Source organism: Carettochelys insculpta, chromosome 12 (assembly GCF_033958435.1).
Source record: "Carettochelys insculpta isolate YL-2023 chromosome 12, ASM3395843v1, whole genome shotgun sequence".
In the NCBI taxonomy this organism is placed as follows: Eukaryota; Metazoa; Chordata; order Testudines; family Carettochelyidae; genus Carettochelys; species Carettochelys insculpta.
The window spans coordinates 42,592,603-42,616,176 of NC_134148.1; the positions used below are offsets into that span (position 1 = coordinate 42,592,603).

Genomic DNA, 23,574 nt, shown 5'->3' on the forward strand with positions numbered 1-23,574 from the left:
CCAGGATTCAGGGGAGGTCAGACTGACATACACCGGCCCTGGACTCCTGGGTTCAGCAGCTGTGGATGGCTAAGCAGAATTTATTCTATTACAGAGTATCCGTATGGCATTGTCTGGAAATAGCCCTGAGGGCCGTTCGCTTTTCAGAAAAGTAAAGAAAAGAAATTTGCAATTAGAGTAAATTTGTGATTTACCGAGCAAATTCTATCCCATAGGCTGTCCTGGTTTCTGTACCTCCCCTCTGTTCTATGTGACTGGCAGCTTCCACCACATCCTTTACAGATCTGTAGTCATTTAAATGAAATTCGTGCACGACGTCTTCGCCATACTGAACCACTCCCACCTAGGAATTAAAAGAAGCCTTACAAAGGGTGCAAATTCCAAACATCATAGCATTCATCTGAGACACAAAGGTCCTATTTTAGTGCTCAAGTGTAATTTCTGTCAATATACGGTATATAGATACAGACGACTGACTGCTGTAGGATGTCCCTGAAATGGAGGGATTAGGAGTACAGTGTGTAGCAATCAGGCCATCAGCAAGGAAACCAGTCTTTTCCATGCTTGCTTTGCTTCTGTGCTACATGTAACTGGGCTAATAGGTATGTTTAGTGCTGGGATAATATGTTTATTTAGTTACCTCTCTCTCTCTCTCTCTCTCTCTCTCACACACACACGCACGCGCGCAAAGCGAATCAGGGAACCTTAACTTTCAAAGACATTTAAAAGGACGGAAGCTTTTTTGCAGGCACATCTGTTGCATAGCTCCAGAACTGGCTTGAAATGTCTCCTCATTCTGTGCAGGGAAACCCAGCAGCCCAAGGAACAATGAACCACCGAAGGAAAAGGGAAGGCAGAAAGCTGTTGCTCTTTGACTAGTGCTAGAAATTTGGCACTGACAACCTAAATAAGTAAACCCCAAATTGGTTCGCAGCAGCAGCTCTGCCAATATTAGTACAGAAATTAATTGTAGGCCCCTTAAAAAAAGTGCATGAAATAGATCTGCCACTAAACAAGTTCTGCTCCAAACAAGAAGATCTGGCGCACACACTAGTCACAGACATCCTTTTGCAGAGACTAGACTCCAGCCCTTCTAAGGGGAACTTCTGGACCATTTGTTACACTTAACTGGCAGAGAAAACACTGTTGCTGCACGGTCTTACCACAGTCAACTCAGTCAAATTTGGCTCCGTATTTCCCCCCCACATGACAGTTGACAATACAAAGCCAGCACTAATCACGAGTCCACATTCTGGCCAGTTACCACCCAGGCTCAACCCCCTGCCTCAGCAGCAGTAGAAAACTGCCCAGAGGAGAGGGGTAGTATTGTGCCTGGGAACCTAGACACTCAGCTGCGCAGACCAGAGCCTCAGGCCCCGTAATGCTGACCCATGCCTTCTCTTGTTGAGGATATGCAGGGTAGCAATCAGTGCAATTCTGGCAGAAATCCTTCTTTCTAATGTTCCCGCTAATCTTTTCCATCTAGGCGTGGATTTTTTTTTTTCAGTCATGTGGTACAGAATAATTTTTTGCATGTACTGAGGGGTGTGCAAGGTGCACCACCGGCAGAAACCAACAAACCTAGCTGCGGGCACTCTGCTAACCAGCTGGGTGGCTTTTGAATCGCCGCTGAGTGGCTGCACAAGTGCACAGACAGGGAGCACGGCTTCGGTCCTATTCCCCCAACCCTTCTTTTTCTGGCTTCTCAGTCACAAACCTAGGTACCAACAGGAGCCACAAGTGATATGTCTACAACGCAACTAGACACCCGTGGCTGGCCCACACCAGCCGTCTCAGGCTCACAGGGCATGGGCTGTGGGGCCATCTCCTTGCGGTGTAGAGCCATTCAGGCACAAACTGGGGTTTGGCCTCTAGAACTCTGCAAGAGGAGAGGATCCCAGAGTGGAGGCTCAAGTCTGTTACAAAGCAATGACCCTGCCCTGCAGCCTGCACTGGCTGGCACGGGCCCACTGCAGGGTCTTCTTTGCTCTGTGCTGAGAGCCATGAAAGCCCAGGACAATTAGCAAGAAAACAAGGAGTCATATGGCACTTTAAAGACGAACACAATAATTTATTAGGTGATGAGCTTTTGTGGGACAGACCCACTTCTTCATATCTATAGCCTCACCAGAACAGACTCAATATATAAAGCATCTGATGAAGTGAGTCTGTGCTCACGAAAGCTCATGCTCAAAACTTTTCTGTTAGTCTATAAGGTGCCACAGGACCCTTCGTTGCTGTTACAGATCCAGACTAACACAGCTACCCCTCTGATATATAAAGCACGGAGGTCCACCTCCGTGCTTTATATATTGAGTCTGTTCTGGTGAGGCTATAGATCTGAAGAAGTGGGTCTGTCCCACAAAAGCTCATCACCTAATAAATTATTTTTCTAGTCTTTAAAGTGCTACATGACTGCTTTTTTGTTTTGACAGAATACAAACGAACACGCCTATCTCTAAGTTTCTAAGAAAACAAGGGTTTACTCTTCGCTGCTGCTACCAACTGCAGAAACCCAGAGCAGCGCTGATTTAAGTTTAATGTGGCGTAGCCATCCTCTTCCTTCCTTCCTTCCTTCCTTTCTTCCTTCCCATTTCACTGTGTATGTTGCTCCCTTCTTCCATATTTCATAGAATCATGAAATCTTAAACAGCAGCCTGCAGGCCTCAGAGAGCAAGAGCGGAAACTTCCATTCCTATAGTATGATCAAGTTCTCATCCCTATGTTGCAGTCTCAAATCCTGCAGACACAAACACCAGACAGCCATATCAACCCTGACACCTGCATTTGAGCTGGGAATCAGCAGACAGAGCAATCTTGGTCTCAGCCTCATGAGAACATTAGAAGTGGCATTGAGCCAGTATGCACTCACCCAGTAAGCAGTGAAGGGATAAAATCACTGTAAGGTCCTGCCCCCAGCTGAATTTCACTGGGGACTCTTGGCCTCAGTGGTGCTGTGGGCCTCCCACAGCTGGATCCACATCTACCATGGCCCTGATGTGAGGCACTTCAGGACCAGAACTCCCCACAGCAGTATAGACGTAAGCATGCCAAAATGCCTCTTATCTGATTAAATACATTTCTGTTGTGCTTTTTGCTTGCTAATGTGTACCTCATGAATCTGATCTGACTTTCTAGTAGCTTGGCATATATAAGCTTAATTAAGTCCATTATCCCATATCGGCTCTGTGTTGAAGCAAATCCCATAATTCTGTCCGTCCTTGGCCTTGTGAGCTGACAACTAAGACTAGAAGGAACCTCGAAAGGTCATCGAGTCCAGTCCACTGTCCTTATGGCAGGACCAAGTACCATTTAGACCATCCCTGTCTAACCTACCCTTAAACATCTCCAGTGATGGAGATTCCACAAACTCCCTAGGCAATTTAATCCAGTGTTTAACCACCCTGACAGGAAGTTTTTCCTAACACCCAACCTAAACCTCCCTTGCTGCAATTTAAGCTCGTTGCTCCTTGTCCTATCCTCAGAGGTGAAGGAGAACAATTTTTCTCCCTCCTCCTTGTGACCCTCTTTGAGGTAGTTGAAAACTGCTGTCCTGTCCCCTCTCAGTCTTCTCTTTTCTAAACTAAGCCAGCCCAGTTCTTTCAGGCTTCCCTTATAACTCATGTTCTCTAGACCTTGAATCATTCTTGTTGCTCATCTCTGGACCTTCTCCATTTCTTCCACATCTTTCTTAAAATGTAGTGCCCAGAAATGGATACAATACTCCAAGTGAAGCCTAATCAGCATGGAGTGGAGCAGAAGAATGACTTCTCGTGTCCTGCTCACAACGCTCCTGTCAAGAATGTTAACACAAATAGTATTTCTATTGGTTCCCTTTAAAATACATACTTGGAAGGTTTATGTTCGGCTAGTACCTGGCCAAGCTGCAGTGGGGACATTTCTTCTAGGAAATAGGCCAGGAAAAACTGTATTGCTAGGCTGAGCAAGTACATAAATGGACAGAGTGAGCCAGGCTGGTCTTACCTGTATCTGATCAGGCCCAATGTAAAACTTTTTCAAGATGTTTATTAGGAAATGTTGCACTTCCACCCAGGGATAGATGCTGTTCGAGCCATCCAGCACGATAATTATGTCCATGTACGTTTGGCACCCTGTGGAAAATGCACAGCATGTGATTGAGAGGCCTTGGCAACAACGGCAAAGTAGAAATTTATGACTTTATTCCCTGCAGTCATGTACTCGCTCTTGTGATTTGTGGCAAAATCTTATTTCAATCCTGTGGAAAGGCCTTCAGGTTACATTTGCTTCAGTGAGATGGAGAGAGCTCATCAGTTAGCTCTAGCAGGAGAAAGCAGAACTTCCTAAGAATAATATTAGCTAGAGACTAACATGGCTGGCTCTCTGAGACTAAGAACAATATTGTACACAAGAAGTTCCAATTGCTAGCTCTGATATTGGTTCAGATCTCCCTCCAGTCCAGTAGATCACTTCATGTGTTTAGGGCCAGATTCTGCCACCAGTACTTAGGTTAAGTAGTTCTTTGTGAGTCTTCCCCTTGATTTCTAAGGGCAACTGAAGGATGCTCTACTTCAGTGAAATAGTTAATCATAGAATTAGAGGGCTGGAAGGGACCTCAGGAGGTCATCTAGTCCAGCACCCTGCTTCAAGCAGGATCAACCCCCACTAAGTCATCCCAGCCAGGACCTTGTCAAGCCGGGACTTAAAAACCTCTAGGGATGGAGAATCCACCACCTCTCTAGGCAACGGATTCCAATGCTTCGCCACCTGCCTGGTGAAGTAGCTTTTCCTATTATCTAACCTACACCTCTCCCTCTTCAACTTCAGACCATTACTCCTCGTTCTGCCATCTGACACCACTGAGAACAGCTTCCCAACATCTGCTTTAGAGCTCCCCTGCAGGAAGCTGAAGGCTGCTATTAAATCACCCCTCAGTCTTCTCTTCTGTAAGCTAAACAAGCCCAAATCCCTCAGTTTCTCCTCATAGGTCATGTGCTCCAGCCCCTTAATCATTTTTGTTGCCCTCTGCTGAACCTGCTCCAGCACATCCACATCCTTTTCAATCTGGGGGGCCCAAAACTGGACACAATATTCCAGATGTGGCCTCACCAGTGCCAAATAGATGGGAACAATCACTTCGCTAGATCTGCTCAAAATGCTCCTCCTAAGCATATGTGTGACTTTAATGGGATGCAAGCACAAGTCTATGGCCCACATGCCAGGGAGAATCAGCGTCAGCAGGAGGTGATACATACAGTGGAAGTGCAGCAGACCCTGATCTCACCATTATAACTTCCTGAGGCAGGGCCATATCTTCCTCTATGCAGATCTGGCCCAGCACGGCCCAGCTGGTAGAGGGGCCTAAGGTGACGTGTTGACTGTGGTGCTCAGCCAGTGGGAGCGGGTTAAGGTGGCACGTTGACAGTGGGGCTCGGCTGGTGGGCAGGGCCCAAGGCAGCATGCTGACAGCAGAGCGCGGCTGGTGGGCGGTGGCTGCTAAAGCCAATTAGAGTGCGGGGCCCTGAAGGTGCCTTGCCTAAGGACAAGACTGCCTCTGTGGTTACAGAGCACTTGCCATGCTGGCAGTGCTCCGTATACAGGCTAGATCAGTAATTGCATCACCTACAGGGAAACGGAGCTTTTGCCTAAGCCAAGCAAACCCAAGTGAGGACTTTGAAGATTTTGGCCAATAACAACACAACACAAAGGAATGATCAAATGAGCTGTGTAGAAGGAGGAAGTGGATTGGTTGGTGACATTTCTGAAGCCTGCCCTTGTCCAGTGTTATCCCTGAGGCTTTCTTTTATACCCTGGTAGAGGAAAATTTTCAGCGAGCTGCTGGGGGAGCAAGGGATGGATTTGTGCTACCACCAAGCATGACGTGAGTCCTCAATAGGTACGTGATTTTATCCAAAGGGCCTAGTGAGCTCATCAACCTCAGGAAGGACGCTTGAGTGGTCTTGTATCAACTGCTGCAAATAGAAGGATGACCTTATATTTCACAAATAACAAGCAGGCCTGTCATTAGGTCCTGAGCTTTTGTGGGTAAAACCCACTTCGTCAGACGGATGTTTGTTTAATTACTAATTTAATATAAAGATAGGGTCCATCATCTTGTTTTTTTCCCAAGGTATCAGTGAAACTTCCCAATGTGGTGATAACAGCATCTCTCATGGAGAAGGTGGTCTGAAATAATATTATCAACTTGCAGAAGTGGGACAACAATGGGATAAATTCATCCTACCACATTACGAGAGGGGAATTTAGAGAATACAGTGAAATGTTAATAGGCTCTGAATTCAGTCCTCCCCATCACTCAATGAAACTCCAGCTTGTTGGGCCTGTTCTGTAACATGGAAGCCAAAATTACTAAAAAGAGGGTGTAAATGTTGGCAGCTAAAAAAGTGGCTTGATTTTTTCAGAGGGGCTGAGAACCCAGAAGGGCCACTGAACCCAAAAACAGCTGCAGATGCTCGGCACCCACAGAAATCAGGATGCTTATTTAGGTCTCAATATGGAGCTATGTGGCTAACGATGCACCCAGGTTTGAAAATGTTGCCCAATGTTTTTAGCTGCTCAGAAAATCAGCTTTGTTTTGGGCAGGCAATGCCTGAATGCTTTCCCTCTTTTCCTGTCCCAGTACAATGAAGGGCGCTGATCAAATTTGCCAGACACTGGTTCCCGGTTTTGGAAGAATAAGGTGTTTTGTCTTTCTGAAGTCTCACTTGGAAGGAAAACGTTTACCAGATGTTTGTGCATGTAGCCCCCTTTGGGTCGCCTTTCTCGAATCGTTTCCTTTGCTATCTTGCTTCCTTTTGAATACTGACTTCACTTTGTTTTCTCACTGGCACTGAAGTGATTAAAGAACAAAAATTCTATTTAACTTCAAAAGCGGGGTTTGAGTTAGAGGCTACATAACAGATTGCATCTCATACTCTGGAGAGCAGGAGCGATGGTCTTAGAGTATCTGAAGTTGGAGTTCACCCTGGAGCACATTCCTGTGGTATAGTAAGAGCTTCCGCACTCATGGGACCAGAGAGGGCTGCAAGCCTGGAAAGAGAATCGGGAAAAATAAAACATCAGTAAGGACTTTAGAAACTGCCACTGCTTTAGCCCCTGTTTTATAGGCTATAATGATCAACAGTGAAGAATCAGAGCTCTGCACCTATGTGCGACTTGGGGACTTGTCTGGGCAAACACTGCCAAAGCCAACTCTGCCTCCCTGAAGAAGCACACGACGTGGTTTCTCTACAGCGAATTACGATGAGATTTTAGAACACGGTGCACGCGTGGAGAAGACCACGAGAGATGGCACAGATCCTGAAGGTGGCACTCAAAGTAGAAACAGGGAGAAAATGGGCTAAGCGAGGCAGTGACATGTTTTTTTCCATTCTAAAATATGTGAACTCTTGGGATGATTGGGTGTTTGTGGGTTATCCTAAGGCAGAGTTAACTTGCACAATGTTGGCACATGTGGGGTCCTACTAGCATTACATCCTATACCAATATCTTATGTGTAGGAGGAGTTCCCTGCCAGACTTTGGGCTGGATTTAGAAATATTGTCATCTAGAGCTGTATGCATTGGCAGCAACAGCAGACAGTGCAGAGATAGCAGCATGCCAGGAGACAGAAGTGGCAGTATCAGCATGGCAAGCAGGCGCGGAGCCAGTCTGCACTCTCCATTTCTCATGCACATAAGAGGGTGTTTACACCGCATTGTAAAGCCAGCTCTTGGGGACCAGAGCTTCTGGACTTGATGTTTTGAAGCCTGTGCTTGAGCTTTTCAAACCCATGTTTGTGACTGCTGTGCTGTGAAGATAGGTCTATATTACACCATACAGACCTTCTGACTTAGGTCTCTGGTTTGAAGAGTGCCTGCACTGTGAAATAACAAGGCTGGACCCAAGTCACAGTGGGACTTAGGATCTGACCCATCCAACCTGCTAGCAGCATTCCATGGGGTCTTGCATGCTGATCAGAGTCCAACTGATTTGTGCGTGGAAGGAAGGGGAGATTGAATGCAAATCTGAGTGCTTAGTGTGTGGTGTAAACAATTGTCATTCTATGACCCACCAGCACTGGGCTGGTCCCTGCACAAAAAGCAGACATGCCGTCATAGAAACCTAGGACATACGGCTGATTCATGAGGTCAACAGAACATCGACTTGCAATGTTAAGTGCATGTGGTTGCAAAATGCCGTTTACTTTGGCAGTCCGGGGAAGCTGCTGCCATCTTGGATGGCAGAGCTCTCACATCTTGTGAGATCCAGCACTTACATTCAGAACTGGATAAAAGAGCCCTGTTGAAGGTTAAGTTAATTAAACACATGACAGACAAAGAGCTAGAGGATCGCTGCTGCAGAGATCTGGGAGAGACACTCAAGATACCAAGAAAGCACCAGGCAGTTTGCATATTAAGAGCCAATTCTTTAGAGACAGCATCGTATTTCTTACCAGAAAGCTCTTGTCCTTGGGGTTTGTGGTCAGACTCAGGCCAAGACGCATGTTATCTTTGCGCTCTGACACATTGGAGAGTGTTACTCTTCCTTGGGAAAGAATACCAAAGTTAGACGCCCTGTACCATTCTGGAGGGTGAGTCTAGCACAGAGGCTTCCACGGTGTTTTTATATGTCATGCCTGGACAGCCGACCGAGGCTTTACCATTGAGAAGGAAGCACCTCAGAAAACTCAGGCGGTCAGAAGAACTATAACACAAACCAGGAAATCCCACTTTTCTACTGTGCCCTTCGATTGAGTATCCCAATAAGAACAGATCCAGCTGAGCGACTGCATGACATGCTGCACAGCCTGTATTTTAGCTCCATAGATACACCTGCCATGGAGCCAAAGCTCTGCAACCACCCCTGGGTGGGCTGAACTGACAATAACCCTTAGAAAAATCTCTGAACTGGTCTAGCAAGTAATGTCCCGTGGCAGGGATGCACCACAGGCACTTGCCAATGTACATTGGCAAATCTCTTCCATTTCTTAAAACGGAGAGCACCCCGCTAGGCAATGCTTTCATTCTGTTAACATGAACATCGTTCAGCTTCAGCTAAAGAAAAACATTTAAATCTCTTCCTGCCTCTGGCCTGTGGTTAGTGGGGGTGCAAAAACAACTGGGAAACGTAATAGGTGGCACTTTTGGGACTGGCCTTCCTGCACTTGGCATAGGTGGGGGTGGGGCTTCAAGGCACTTTCATGCCTTCCTGATCATGTAGTCACTGGGACAGTACTTAGTGTTGCTCTAATTTTAGCTGGCTGGTAACCGCTACCAGCTGATTTCTTCAGCATCTGGGAAGCAGATGGACATAGTGGCTCTGACTCAGAACCTACTTTCACTAGCCACACCCCAGGTTCTTGTGATGGGAGCAGACATGCAAGGCCTAGGAGGTGCTCTGCTGATCCCACATCACCTGGGGATTCCTCAAGCCAAGAACATCCTGGCCAGGCAATCTCAGACACATTGGACTCTGGAGGACAGGTAAATGGATCGGAACATTGTGTGGCTGAACTTTTAGCAGGGTCAGGCCTGTATGGGGACTGAGGGGTGGGAGGTTGTTGTATCTGAAAGTAAAAGCCCTGATCTCTCTGTGAGGAGCCTCACTGGGGTGGAGTCGAGGGGAAGGGAGCACAAAGACAGGACTAAAGACTGAAATGCTCGGCCACTTCGCCAGTGGGGGCCATATTATTACCTAAGACAGCAGATAGGGTGGAGCGACTCCCCCTAGAGAGGTGTGCGTCTCTCTGAATACAGAAGGTCCCCTCTGTGTGTGTGTGTGTGTGTGTGTGTTCTAAGGGGTATGACCAAGCTCCGTATACTTTATAAACAAGTGATTCTGCCTGTGTTACAGGTAACACCTCTGGTCACTGGCTCTCTAGTGATTGTTTATTTCATTCTGATGCACTTCTCTCTGTTAAAGTCGTGCATTCATGCTTACTTCTGAGTCAGTTTCACCTTCTGTTCCAGTGACACAGCATCTAGGCTGCACGCTGGCCAGAGGAGTTTTTAAATCCATACCAAACTCACTGGGGTGGAATCACAGCTGCTGTAAATGGTAAAACCTCCATGTGGGCCCAGGGCAATTCGTACCTGCTGGGAAGCTGCCTCAAAGCTTCTACAAAGATAGAAACATTCCCTTTCATTTTTGGTTACATGAAGCAATGGGGTCAGCTCTTCAGATGGCGTAAATTTCTGAAGTCATGGAGCAACAGTGATTTACAACAGGTGAGGATCTTGGGGGTGGGGGTTAAACAAAATGTTCAGGTAACAATGAACAGGCACCACCTCTGGAACCTGTTTGGTTCTTTGATTCTACTGCCTTGGGAGCCCCACACGCATTTCAGTGTCATGATGAGTGTTTCATAAAGCCCCAGCTCCAACCGTCAAGTGACTACAGGATCACCTCAGCTGCCCTTTCGAAAAACGGTTGCCCTTGCAACTTCGGAGAGAATCTTGCAAACATGACTGGAGTGCAGCTTTTCAACTCCAAAGACACACAAACAATTTTACATGGGATATTAATATCACAAGATTATTTTATCTCCTGATTTGTGTGAACCTAACACATATTCTACCACTGTACTGCCTTAGTGGCAGAGGAGGTGATACCTAGGTTGAGTTTGCTGCAGTTGCCATTGGTCTCTCCATTCACCGGACACTTGTAGACATCTCCCGTCCTCAGCTGTCCACTGGTTTCATAGGGGGCTCCCACCACCAGCCTGGAAAAAGGAGTCTTCTGTCACGACACGAGAGGACACTTGTGAATAATGTACATTTCAGCACCGACCCTGAGACGCCACTTCAAAAAGACCCCCCGGGAATGGTTTAAATTATCATTGCTTGAGAATCCCAAGAAAACTCCCGAATTAATGCAGACAGAAGAGAAGCATGCATGGCATTGGTTTGAAGGAAACATCCTGAAGATTTACTTGATTAAAGTAGGACTTAAATGAAATACTTTGTGTTAAAAAAAAAAAAAAAGTTTCAATGGACACAAATTTCCCCCAAGTCCACAGGAATCCATTTGTCTCCTCTATGAAACAAAGCCAAGAACTATAAATAAGGGTACAATTTGTCTCAGCTGTATATGCATTGAAGCTGCAATTTTCAAAACTATCTAAAGAATATGGACACTCAGTTCTCCTCACTTGTGAATGGAGAATTGGATCCCTAATCCCATATACAGGCTCGTATCTCTACAGTTCATGGGATTCCAGCCTAAAGTTTGTTGGTCAAACATCCAGACAACCTGGTGGGCTAGTAGCCAGGGCTGTGGGGTGGGGGGAACCATGTCCTCTAAATATCTCCTACATTGGTATGACATATTAGGGGAACTTTTCTCCACCTCTGAAGAGCCAGAGGGGAGATTTGGTCATTCGGTGTAGCCAACCAAGTAGCCAGAGAAGTAATTTGACTTTACAGCTCTATAACAGGAGGGAACCATTAAGTATTACAGACATGAATAGAGTCCATTTGGAATTAAGAGCTAAGAGAGATGGAGGTGGGAAATGGCATGAGAAGTTCAGGCACCTTGGTTACATAGTATCCGTTACGGTGAATATAATGACATGCTTATAAGCAGAACAGCAAAGGCCTGGGTGAAATGGAGAGATGTGTGGAAAGACCTGGGACAGGAGAATATCTATCAGGTAGAAAAGTAAGATCTGCCAGTGAGTGAGGAGACCTGTACTTTGCATGTGTCCAAATGCTGGGCCCTGGGCAGCGGACAGGAGTCATGAAAAGATTGAGGCATCTGGGGCGTGTGAAAAGAAAAGTGTGCCAATAAAAGTGATTAAAGCTTCGTTTTGCCCTCAGGGTGAGTGCGCGCCAAGGTCCCAAACACCAAACTTAACCACCTTGAGTCTGTCAGGCTTGATTCTGGGAGCTAGATCCCTACAACCTCTCAGCAATTTCATTAATAATTAGTTGAAAATCACTCATCAGTAGCCACTAACGATTAGGCGAGAGTGTGTAAAGCTGGTTGCATGTCCCTCGTCCTGGTGCAGCCCTGTGCTGGCAGGCCCATCTTCACTATGTTACAGCACCCTTCAGACTGCTCCAACTTATGCCTTATGGTTATACGAAGGCAAAACCACTGCCAAAGGTTTGCATCACACAGGGTAGTCTGGGCCACACCTGATTTTCTGCAGGCTGGGAACTAGTGTGAGAGCCCCGCAGGTGGCTTTAGACTGACTGGAGGATTGTCTTTAGCCTGGGCTGACTCTGCCTGCGCTGGTTATACTGCCTTGAGCAGCAGATTGCGCCGGCATGAAGCAGCACCAATACATGAGAGCAGCAGGCCATGTGTGTCCACCATCTGGTTACTCCCCTTCACAGACTCGTGCCGTACAAGGCCTGCATGTTGCTTCTGGTTTAAGAACTGGTGCATCACCTCCAGGTTCTCAGTTAAACCAGGGGTCGGCTCACACTCATTAATCCTCACTGGCTCTTTTGCTGTATAAAATACAGCAACCCCAGGTATTAAGAGTCACTAACGCCAAGTGGTGAGACAGGGCCTCGCTCCTGCCTCTAGTATTGCTCGCATGAAGTGGCATCTCCATTGTCCAGCCACACTGCCATTGGGCCCCCAGAATGAGCAGATGGGTGGGATGAGGTCCCCTTCTTACAGATCCATGGGACTGATACAGCCAGTCCAGACAGAGGAGGTTTGCTGAAACAAGGAGAAGCCCTGGGGCCTTCTGTCCGTGAGTGGACTGACTGGAGCATCCACAGCTGAGGGGACAGCTGTGTGAGCTGCAGCCTTAATGCGGGAGGTGCAGAGTTTCCACTGGGCAGGCAATTCCAACATCTGAGCCTTTGGAGCGGAGCCAGAACATTTCCCTAATTTCCAATGAGGTGAAATTATTTTTGGTGAACTGAAATGTTAAGTTTCAATTTTGATATTTTTCATTGTCACTTTTAAAAACATATTAATAAAATAAATCTAAAAAAATCAAAGGCCAGGTGGGTGAAGTCATATCTTTTATTGGACCCATTTCTCTTGATTCTTGTTAAAACTCCTTGATCTTGTATTCTGCTGGGATGCTCAGTACCTTTCCCAGATGAATCAAAGGGCTCTCAATAGCTTTAAAGTTTTTCCCAGCAGAAGTGAGTCCAATAAAACACAATACCTGCTTACCTACTTTCTCTCTTTAACATCCTGGGACTGACACAACTACAACATCGAATGCCTTAAAAAAATTAAAGTAATTTCAAAACAAACCATCTAAGTGTTCCATTCTGAAAATGTCCAAGCAGAACTTAGATCTCCTGACAACTTTGTCTTCCCCCCATTTTGTTTTTTCTGAAACAAAAGTTGATCAACACTGAAAAGTCCCATTCAAAGGTTCAGGTTGGACAAAACAGCATTTTCTAATGGAAAGATGTTTTTCCACAAAGTTTCCAGCCATCTCTATTTAGTGCACCTTGTTTTAAAAGCCAGTAAGACTACGGCCACATAGCAAAGGTATTGAGATGATGGCTGTTATTTTGAAATAACTTTGCTGTCATCCCTATTTCAAAATAAGTGCCGTGTGCAGACCATGCATTTCGAAATATCTAAATGCTGTTTACCTGTTTTTGTGTGTCACGGCCCTATTTCCAAATAGCTATCCCAGAATAGCTTATTTCAAAATAGGGTTGCCGTGTAGACATAGTCTGAGAGATTCCACCCTGCCTTCCCCACCCACAGTTACAGTAGATCAGAATAGACATTGTCAAGTTCCCTTTTCCACTACCTCTAGAGCAAGTGTCCAACCTCCAGCATCCCTGCAGCACAGCCAGGATCCAAGGAGGAGGCTGGGAACAGGTGAGGGACAGACTGGGAAATTCCCTTACATCCCTGCAATCGCCATTTGGGGTGTCTCTGAGGCCAGAGTGTGATGAAGTGTTTTTCTTTAATCTCTTCCATTGTTTTCCCATTGACAAATTAGTTACTGTTTAATAAACTGCATTTGCTTTGAACTCCATGTGATGATCAGAGGGTCAGGGAAGTGCCCAGAATCGAGAGAACTACCCTGAGTGGAGACACCATAGTCCGTTTTAAGAAACCATTACAAAGTTGAGCCCCCCAAGAATCCTGGACTCAGACTTGTTGGGGTTACAAGGTCTCTGCCACCTAGGAGAGTGTAATGGGAGCCCTTGAGGTCAGGGAGACCTCTGGGTAAAAGAAGTGGGATCACGAACTCAGAGCCTTTTGCTAGCCCATTTCACCAGGGTTGTGTATAACCCAGGAGAGCTTCCAGTAATAGCAGGACCATTCCCCTGTTTACACTTGGGTAAGTGACACCTTTCAGTCCCAGCCTGGAAACCCTAAATAAACAAAATCAGGTATTGACCATGGACATATGGCCGGCTGTGGGTTAAGAACACTATAGGTGGTTTCAGCTAGCAGCAAAACACGCTTAAATATGCATGTGATTGTCTCTACATCCAGATCTGTAAATGAACAGAAACTCTTTTGTTCTGCATGGCGCTATTCAACAGCTGGCAAAACAACCAGCCTCAGCCCAGCTGTTTTGTGTTATACTCAGCATGATTATCTTTTTTAACAACATTGGTCCCAAAAAGGCATTAATAACTAATTCTTTAGCTCCTCTATAGTAAAACAGGCCTGCTCAGCAAATCGGATGCTCCAAAAGTCTAATTAGCATTTTGGGTTTTTCATGGAAACTTTTCTTGTTATGTCACTTTGGTAATAAGGATCTAATTAGGAGAAAATAATAACACTCTAGAATCACCCTCAATATGCCAGACATTGTCTATACTGCCCCCTAGTAAAGACACAGCTGATGCTAACAGGAGATTTGTCAGCATAGTAGAACCACTTCCCTGAATGTTATTACCTGCCTTGAGTCCAGATTTTTGCAGGTGTTGCTACAGTGGCTGGTGGGTGTGTTTTTTCACACCTTTGACCAATATACCTATGCTGACAAAATTTTGTTGTGACTTCCAGCTCAACCCAAGCCATGCTTCTTTCGGAAGCTCAAACTCACCCTCCAACCAGTTCCCCATGAACAAGGGCAGATATTTTCATTTTAGATCTTTCAGCTTTCCAAGAAGAAACAAAACTTCATGCATTGGAGAGCTTCAGAGCTTGGAGGCCTTCAAGATTAATCCACTTCCAGACCTGCTGACGGGGCCCTGGTGTGGCAGCAGTGGTGGCTGGAGCTCCAGACCCCTTTGCAGTATCACAGCTGTGCTGCTCTGGCTGTGCATGGCAGTGAGTGGGGGGAGAGGGTGGCACAGTGCTGCAGTTGGGGTGGTGCTGACAGCTGACCACTCTCGGCCCCGCCCCTTCTGCCCTTGGCCCCACCCCTTCCAGGACACAGAGGCGGGTCTTACTCCCACTTTGCCCTGGGGCCCACACCAGCTGCTGGACCTGCTCTCCACTTCCCCGTACAAGGTGAAGGCACCTGTCTGAAGGAGACCACTCATAACCCTTTCCTACCGGAGGGACTGTCACTTCAAGGCTCAGCTAAACTAATACCTATTGACAGGTCACAGACATTTTTGTCTATCAGGTCTAAGCTGAACATCTCTCACAGGCCCACAAAACCACCATGGATCTACAGCAATACATCCCTCCTGCCTCTCTGTCAATTTCACAGCTTGAAACTACAGGGAAAGCAAAAATATTTCCAGACACAACAGTAAAGAGAACAAAAATCAGAGGGGAATGAAAGTAACGTTTTGTCTCTGTAATACAGTGGCACCATTTTCCACTGTGGACTGCAGTAATTTTAAATTGTCACTGAGCTGTGGTCATCACACATACACGGAAACTTGGCAGCTAAAGAAATACTTTCCCAGCTATTTAAAAGCTGGACAAAGTTTAGTTCCAGGAGATAGATGAATGTAAACGAATGTTCACAGGAGCAGTTATTAAGATGTGGCAATCACGTAATCCTTTATTGCCAAGTTGGTAAGAAGCCTGCTTGTATTATTGTGGCCTATGAAGTCATGCTTTAGATGCCTTACTAACTATAAGTTCTTGTCCCAAATCAGCATGAAAACACATCTGGGAAAAGAAACCAATAAATAATAACAAAAGAAGCTAATGACAGGGGACTGCCTCCGTACAAGTCAGCAATTGTCTTTGTCATCTCCATAAATGGCTCTGTGGCAGTAAACTTCAGGCATAGGATTATTTTTGTTTGCTTCCATTACAGCTATTAGGTGCTCCTTTCGAGGATGCTGGTATTTGGGTTTCCAGAGACCAACTCCAGCACACAAAGCAATGCCACATGGCAGGTATTCTCTGAGTCCAGACTCCAAGATCATGTCTGGAGGGAACCTGGGAACGAGGAGTGACCAGCAGTTGTGACGGCTGCCCTGGTAATGCATAGCCTGGGGCTGTGAGTACATGGCCCAAGCCCCAAAAGCATGCCTGGCCCGGGTGTGCCAATGGCAGCGTTTTGAATTGCTGTCTGGCAGAAGTCACTTTGTGCCAGCCGCAATGGGGAGGTGAGAGCAGGGATCAAACCAGGCCTATCTGAGTCTCCAGCTGGCAGGAAGAGGCTACCTAATCCCCAGGCAACAGCGTGGTACCAGGCCGATGCATGAGGCATGCACGGGGAGTCACATGCCACCACAGCCTTCCCCACGACATCACACTCACCGTCAGCTCCCTAGACCGCACAGTGGCCTGAAGTGTGACACGTGGTGCTCTGGCGGTGATTTAAAGGGCCCAGAGCTGGGGCCCTTTTGAACCTGAGGTAATGGCAGCAGCAAGCAGGAGCCATGGCCCCTTTTGAACTGCCAGGCCCTGGGGCAGCTGCCCCCTGCACCCCAACCTGCCTTGTCGGTGAGCCTGATCATGTGCGTGGGATGTGGCTGGAGCAGGACACCAGGCCTAGTGGCTAGAGAAGGAGTCATTAGTCAGGCACTGAAGCTCAGAGTTGGAACCGGAGTCAGAGTCCAGGTGCCGGAGCCAAGTATCAAAGTTAAAGTCTGAGGTCAGGAGCGGGAACCGAGACACAGAACCAGGTTACTTGGAATAAGGGGAAGCAGGGGCTGGGCTCGGGCCAAAGGAGCATCAGGACTGGAACAAGCAGCTGTCACCGCCAAGGCTGAACGCCTTGAGCAGTTGCTGATCTCTGGACAGGTTAAGACCCAGTCTATGGCCTCTTCCAATCAATCAGGTAGTGTAGCTAATCAAGCAGCCTAACCACAGGCCAGCTGTGCTCGTTAGGTTGCCCAGAGATTGGTTTGGCTGAATCTTTGCTGTGGGTGCTGATTCCTCATAATTACACGCAATGGGGACAGAAAGAACATTTGAATCTATGCAAAATAATGAGCTTGGTGGAAGGGAGAGGAGAAGAACTGAAGCGGCAGAAAGAGACACAAATGGATTTGGACAGTGGAGCTCTGGAGGGGATGAACCTCCAGAAAATGGAGTAAATAACTGTCTGAGAGCTGAGACAACAGACCTGAGTGGTTCCATTGGTTGGGATTTTAAAAAGCTTCTAAGTCACTCAGCAGCAGGAGCCCCATCGGCTTTTGGTAGAATTTGGGCTTCTGCTTGAAAAACCTCACCCATGTGCTGGGGGGTGGGGGGAGAAAAGTCCTTTGCTTATCCTAGGAGGATCCACTCATGGACAGGGCAGTCAAAAAAGGTAAGAGAATGTTAGAAACCCTTAAGAATTATAGAACACTAGACTGGAAGGGACCTCAAGAGGTCATCGCGTCCAATCCCCACCCTCACAGCAGGACCAAGCACCATCTAGACCATCCTTGATAGATGTTTATCAAACCTGTTCTTAAATATCTCCAGAGATCGAAATTCCACAACCTCACTAGGCAATTTACTCCAGCGCTTAAGCACCCTGACAGTTACGAAGTTTTTCCTAATGTCCAACCTAAACCTCCCTTGCTGCAGTTTAAGCCCATTGCTCCTTGTCCTATCCTCAGAGGCCAAGGAGAACAATTTCTCTCCCTCCTTTTTGTAACACTCTTTTAAGTACTTGTAAAATGTTAATATGTCTCCTCCCAGTCTTCTCTTTTCTAAACTAAACAAGCCCAGTTATTTCAGTCTTCCCTCATAGCTTATGTTCTCTAGACTTTTAATCATTCTTGTTGCTCTTCTCAGGACCTTCTCCAATTTCTCCACATCCTTCTTGAAATGTGGTGCCCAGAACTAGACACAATACTCCACTTGAGTCCTAATCAGTGCAGAGTAGAGGAGAAGAATGACTTTTCGTGTCTTGCTCACCACACTCCTGTTAATGCATCCCAGAATCATGTTTCTTTTTTTGCTACAGCATCACACTGTTGACTCATATTTAGCTTGTGGTCCGCTATGACCCCCTAGATCCCTTTCTGCAGTCCTGCTTTCTAGACAGTCACTTCCCATTCTATATGTGTGAAACTGATCCTTCCTAACTGGAGTACTTTGCATTTGTCCTTATTAAACTTCATCCTATTTACCTCAGACCATTTCTCCAGTTTGTCCAGATTGTTTTGAATTATGACCCTGTCCTCCAAAGCAGCTGCAACCCCTCCCAGCTTGGTATCATCTCTAAACTTAATAAGTGTACTCTCTGTGTCAATATCTAAACTGTTGATGGAGCTATTGAAATAAGAAATAGATGATAAGACAGAAGATACCACAATACAAATCCCTGGTATGCCCACACCTTGACTACTGCATGCAAAGTTGATCGCCTCATCTCCAAAAAAATATAATGGAAAAATATACCGAGAAAGACAACAAAAATGATCAGGGGTAAGGAACGACTTCTGTATGAAGAGAGATTAAAAAGACAGGAAAAGAGACAATTAAGAGAGAGAAGATCATGACAGAGGTTTATAAAACCTTGACTGGTGAATGAGGATGCATTATTTACTCCTTTCCATAACACAAGAACCAGGAGTCACATAACAAAATTAATAGGCAGCAGCTTTAAAACAAGCAAAAGGCAGTACTTCTGCACACGGTACGCACATACCCTATGGAAATTCTTGCCAGGGGAGGTCTTGAAGGCTAAAACTGGAGCAGGGTTAAAAAATACCTAAATAAGTTCTTGGAGTATATATAGGCCTTCAGTGGCTATTAGCCAGGACCCATGCTCTGAGTGGCCCTAACCTCTGTTTGCCAAGAGACGGCAATGGGCAAGGTGGATGTCCTGCTTTGAGCAGGGGGTTGGACTTGATGACTTCCTGTGGTCTCGTCCAGCCCTATAATTCTGTGGCTCACTTGAGGATTGCCTGTTCGGCTCACTCCCTCTGAAGCACCAAGCACTCGGCTAGATGGCCCACTGGGCTGACCCAACATGGCCGTTCATATGAGAAAGGATAAAGCAGCCTGTGCAGCCGATCCTCACCCCCTGGTGGCCCTGCTCTGGTCGTGGTGGCACCCAGCCAAGTGCTTTCAGTAGCATGGAATACCACAGAACACTCACTTGCTTCCCGTATCAGTGTTTCAAACTCGGGGCAGATTTGTGAAGCTCAGCTGGGTTACCCATTTACCTGTTTTGTCTCAGAACCCCTAGGAAATGCAAATGGCGGATGATTTTAGTGGGCAACCAGCCCAAAGGACCAGGTTTCACCTCACCTTTGCTTTGAGGTTAGGGATGTGTTCAGACCTAGATTAATAAAGGTAGTCTCTGTCCCTGTGGACCATCCATCCATCCTTTCTTTCCCTGGCAGCCTCTCCCTGACTTCCCTGAGCATCGTCTGCAACCTGTTCCTGCTGTTCCATCTGCAGTCCCCTGGGCTTTCTCTGTAATCCTGCTTGTGCACCCTTGGCTCACTCTCAATAATTCCTCCCACTGCTGGGGTATGTTTATCATATACTGACTTAGGGACTGCTTGTAGACAGGCAAAGCTGCCAACGCAGGCTTCAGGAAGGGGCCGGGAGTCATTGCTTGGCCAATAAAGGTGGCCTTAGAAGATCAGTTCTTTTTAAATGCTTATCCAAGGGTTTTGTTTTCAATTGTGCAAAGAAAAAAAAACCTCATCTCGTGGTTGAGAGCGCTGGTGGCAACTTGTGACCTGCACCTTATCTGTAACCCCTAAACCCTGAAGAGCACAAGGTTTTGGTGGAAACTAATTTCACATATATTATATATACAAATCACATTTTGAAAGGCTGCTCTGTGGTTTTGCTCCAGTAAATTGTGAATACAAATCACTGTGGGATTTTGAACTGACTGGCTGTTGAACCCAGAAAGAGCTTTCTATTCACTTCAACAGTATGGGACTGGGCCATCAGATATCTAATGATCTGCTGCATGTCTTAGCTGTGTAGTGGAGCTCGACTGCAGATACAAATACGGAGGCTGGATGAAAATGTGGCTTATTTAGATGAGATGTGACAATGTTGTGATCTAAAGGTTGTATTGACTTGAGCTTCAGATGGACATGTTGGGTTATGCCGGTCACCTGAAGTGAATGGCAATCAAGTCTGAAGCTACAGCACCTTTTTGTGTTCTGTAGGTGCCTCGTATGTTTCAGAAAATCTCTTTGAGAAAATATATGAGCAAGTTAGACAGTATTTATTGGTATGCTTTTTATATCCCTTCATCTGTACAACCAGACTCTTTTAGTAACATGAATCCAACACTAAAGCTAATAACATTTTAGAAACCTCTAAAATCCAGGCACGAATTGCTGTCCAAATGAGCTTATTGTTTTGATGTCTGGATCCAGTCAGCTGCCCATGTCCTATAGGACCAATCCAATGGAATAACAAAGTCCTTGGGGAAGTAGTGATAAAGTTACCAAAATCAATATATTTTGATTTTTCAAAAATGTTTTGATTAAACGGAACCAAATCAAGAATGGAAGGTATGCGTAGGTGGTCATTTTCAAAGGCAAGAATTAAGAATGTACAAAGAATCAACTATTCTTTTCACAGGGGTTTTCCATCAGTGGAACACTTAATCTCCGTCAGCACAAATTCAGTTGCAGCTAATTTATTCAAGTTGGAACTGGAGAAACTGCTTACTTTGGAGAGTTGGGAGAAGGTAGGGGAATGAATCAGCTCAGTGTGCTGCTGCTCCCATTGGCTGGAAACATGGCCAATGGGAGCTGCAGAGGTTAGGGCCTAGGAACAGCGAGGGAAGCCAAGCCAGGCGTGCCCCCAGGAGAGCTGTACCAGGGAAGTGCCACCCATTCCACTCACGAGCCTGTCCAGAGCCCTCCCACCTTCCCTGCATCCTCACCCTGCTCCTGCACCCTACCTCCTGCCCAGACCCTGCACCTCACCCTCCCCAGTCCCCTTCTGCACCCTCCTTCCCTCCCACCCAGAGAGCGCACCTCCAGCCCTCTCCTGCCCACTCACCTTCTGCCCACACCCCAGGCACTCACTACCAGCCCGCTCCTGCATTCCATCCCTCCTGCCCAGACCCCACACCTGCAGCCCATCCCCCTCCCTGGCAGCCCCCTCCACTCACTGAATCCCTCATTCTGACCCCCAGCTCAGCACCAAGGGGATCCCACAAAAATCTCCTAGTGCTGGGCCCCCAGAAGAGTGAACCTACCCTGGGGGAAGACCTGCGTATCAGTCCTTCCTCCACCCTCCTGCCATGAGGCTGGAGCATGAGGGGAGTAAGGCATCTCCACTGGGGGTCACATCAATAAGTGCTTCTCACTTTTGTATTTCCCCCGACTGCTCTGGCTCGGGGGCCGCAAGCTAAAAAGTGTTTCCCCACCCCTGCTCTAGCAGTTCCTCCCTCGAATGATTCCCTGACTTCTGCAGGGGGCCCAGCCAGGGCGTTCCTCTGACGCAGCCTGCTCGGGCTGGAAGGACAGCTGCCGGCCCCACAGGCAGCTGGCATTCACTGGGGTGGCCACGCTGCAGTCGTAGCAACCAGTCCAGTGCTTGGACAGCCCCAGCTTAGGGTCCTCAGTGGCAGTTTATCCCCCTTCCCAGTCGAATAATGTCAGCTGCGGCTCAGGGTCTGGCCCCGGAGATTCATTGTGACATTTGCGGTTAACTGCATAGCACCTTCTCCACTGCTTGTGGCCAGGACTTCCCCGGAACCCACTTTCATCTGGTACAGTCCAATGCTCCAGGATCCCTAGAGCCCTGTGGCAACTATGCATACTATGGGCAGAAGTGTGCCCCGGCGTGCCCCCAGGGCTGTGCTGAGGCACACGGTGACATGGATCAGGCTCTTGTGGGGTGGGGATCTGCCCCACGTATGCTGGCTGGCATTGGGGGTGGGGTCTTCTCTTCTGCCCTGTGCAGGCAAAAGGGACCCCACGTGTTAGCTGGGCTGGCCCAGTTCTGTAACGGGCCTTGCTGTAAGTGATGAATTTCTCCCCAAACACCCTCACTCTGGCACTCAAGAGACGCCTGGGCTCCCAGAGAGCACTCGGGAAGTGCTTTGCACTGAAATGGATGCACTTGCCTTGGCAGAAGTATTGCAGAAAAGCCTTTGCTAAACAACCCTGGTTACACACCTTACAAGGAAGCCCAGCCGGGACAAGCCCAAAAACCCAAGTCCAAGCGAGCACGTCCACCCGAAACCTAGGCACAGACATTGTGTCAGAGACACAGACCGACAGGGAAACCCTCTGGCACTGAGCGGGCTCTCGAGGGAGGGACTCGCACAGCTAGAAAGCAGCAATCCAGCCGATCACAATGTCTTGGCGTCCCTACCGACACTATTTGTGGCTGTCCCATAACTGAGGGCTGGCCAACATACAGGACTATACAGAACCCTGCTGGATGTATTACCAGTGTCTGAAGTCACAGCAATTAGCTATGCTTAGGTAGTAGCTGCAGAAAAGCATCACAAAACACAGACCCTATCAGAGCATTGCTCCCTTGCATTATAGGGGTCGTAGGATGAACCCAGCTCAGATCACAGCCTGGGTCTGTATATTCCCCTTAGAGCTCACACACCACCCCAGTAAAGCCAGTGGCTGTTACCCGCCTGTGCCAGTGGGAGAGGAGAACCCTCAATGGCTCTTTACAAATATCCTTCTGCACCTCTGCCTTTTGCAGAGCAGCATTTCCATGGCCAGCTCCATGCAGCAGGGAGGGCGGGGGAAATTCAGTGTGCAAATGAGAGCACCAAGGGAGTCTTTTCTGCCCGAACCAGCTGTGCAGATTGGGCAGAGGGCCTGCTAACTGGCCTGTGCCTGCACGCACACTTCCGTTCGCTGCAGTATGCAGAAGCTGCCCCTGGAACAATTGGCAGTTGCTTGGAGGCCAGCTGAACATGGGGTCACTGGTGCTGAACTCTTCTGTCCTGCGGAGGACAGAATGAAGTGAAGTTTTACTTTGATAGGTCAACCTCAGTTCTCTTCCATCAGATCCTCCACAGCTTGTGTCTCTAACAGTTGCATTGAGCTCTGTGGGTCAGCCTGTCTGAGCACGATCCCAATTCAGAAGCGCTCAGGCCCTGGGAGCCAGAGCAGAACCAGGTCTGGCCTATTCCCTGCATTCTATCACAGCCTCACTTTTCTTTCCTAATTCCTGTCCTTCGAAAAAACCAATTAGCACGGGTGCGAGAGGCTTGTCATCTTAACGGAGGACGCCCACGGAACTCTTTCCTTCAATCTTTCACAACTGCCAGGCAACCTACGTTTGTTGTTCTAAGCGAAGGTCAGTGTTTTTCCTGTTTTATAACAAGCCCTC

The 23,574-nt window shown here is 47.3% G+C and overlaps 1 protein-coding gene across 1 annotated transcript in view; it reads right to left on the reverse strand.

The window, feature by feature from the left end:
• Positions 1-23,574, reverse strand: part of ITGA11 (integrin subunit alpha 11) — a 147,518-nt gene that overhangs the window by 75,487 nt on the left and 48,457 nt on the right. Inside the window, exons 3-7 of the mRNA XM_075007012.1 lie at positions 10,593-10,702; positions 8,435-8,526; positions 6,915-7,029; positions 3,985-4,112; positions 195-343 (exon numbers count right to left, since the gene is read on the reverse strand). Coding sequence (XP_074863113.1) covers positions 195-343; positions 3,985-4,112; positions 6,915-7,029; positions 8,435-8,526; positions 10,593-10,702 — 594 coding nt within the window. The remainder of the gene's footprint in view (positions 1-194; positions 344-3,984; positions 4,113-6,914; positions 7,030-8,434; positions 8,527-10,592; positions 10,703-23,574) is intronic.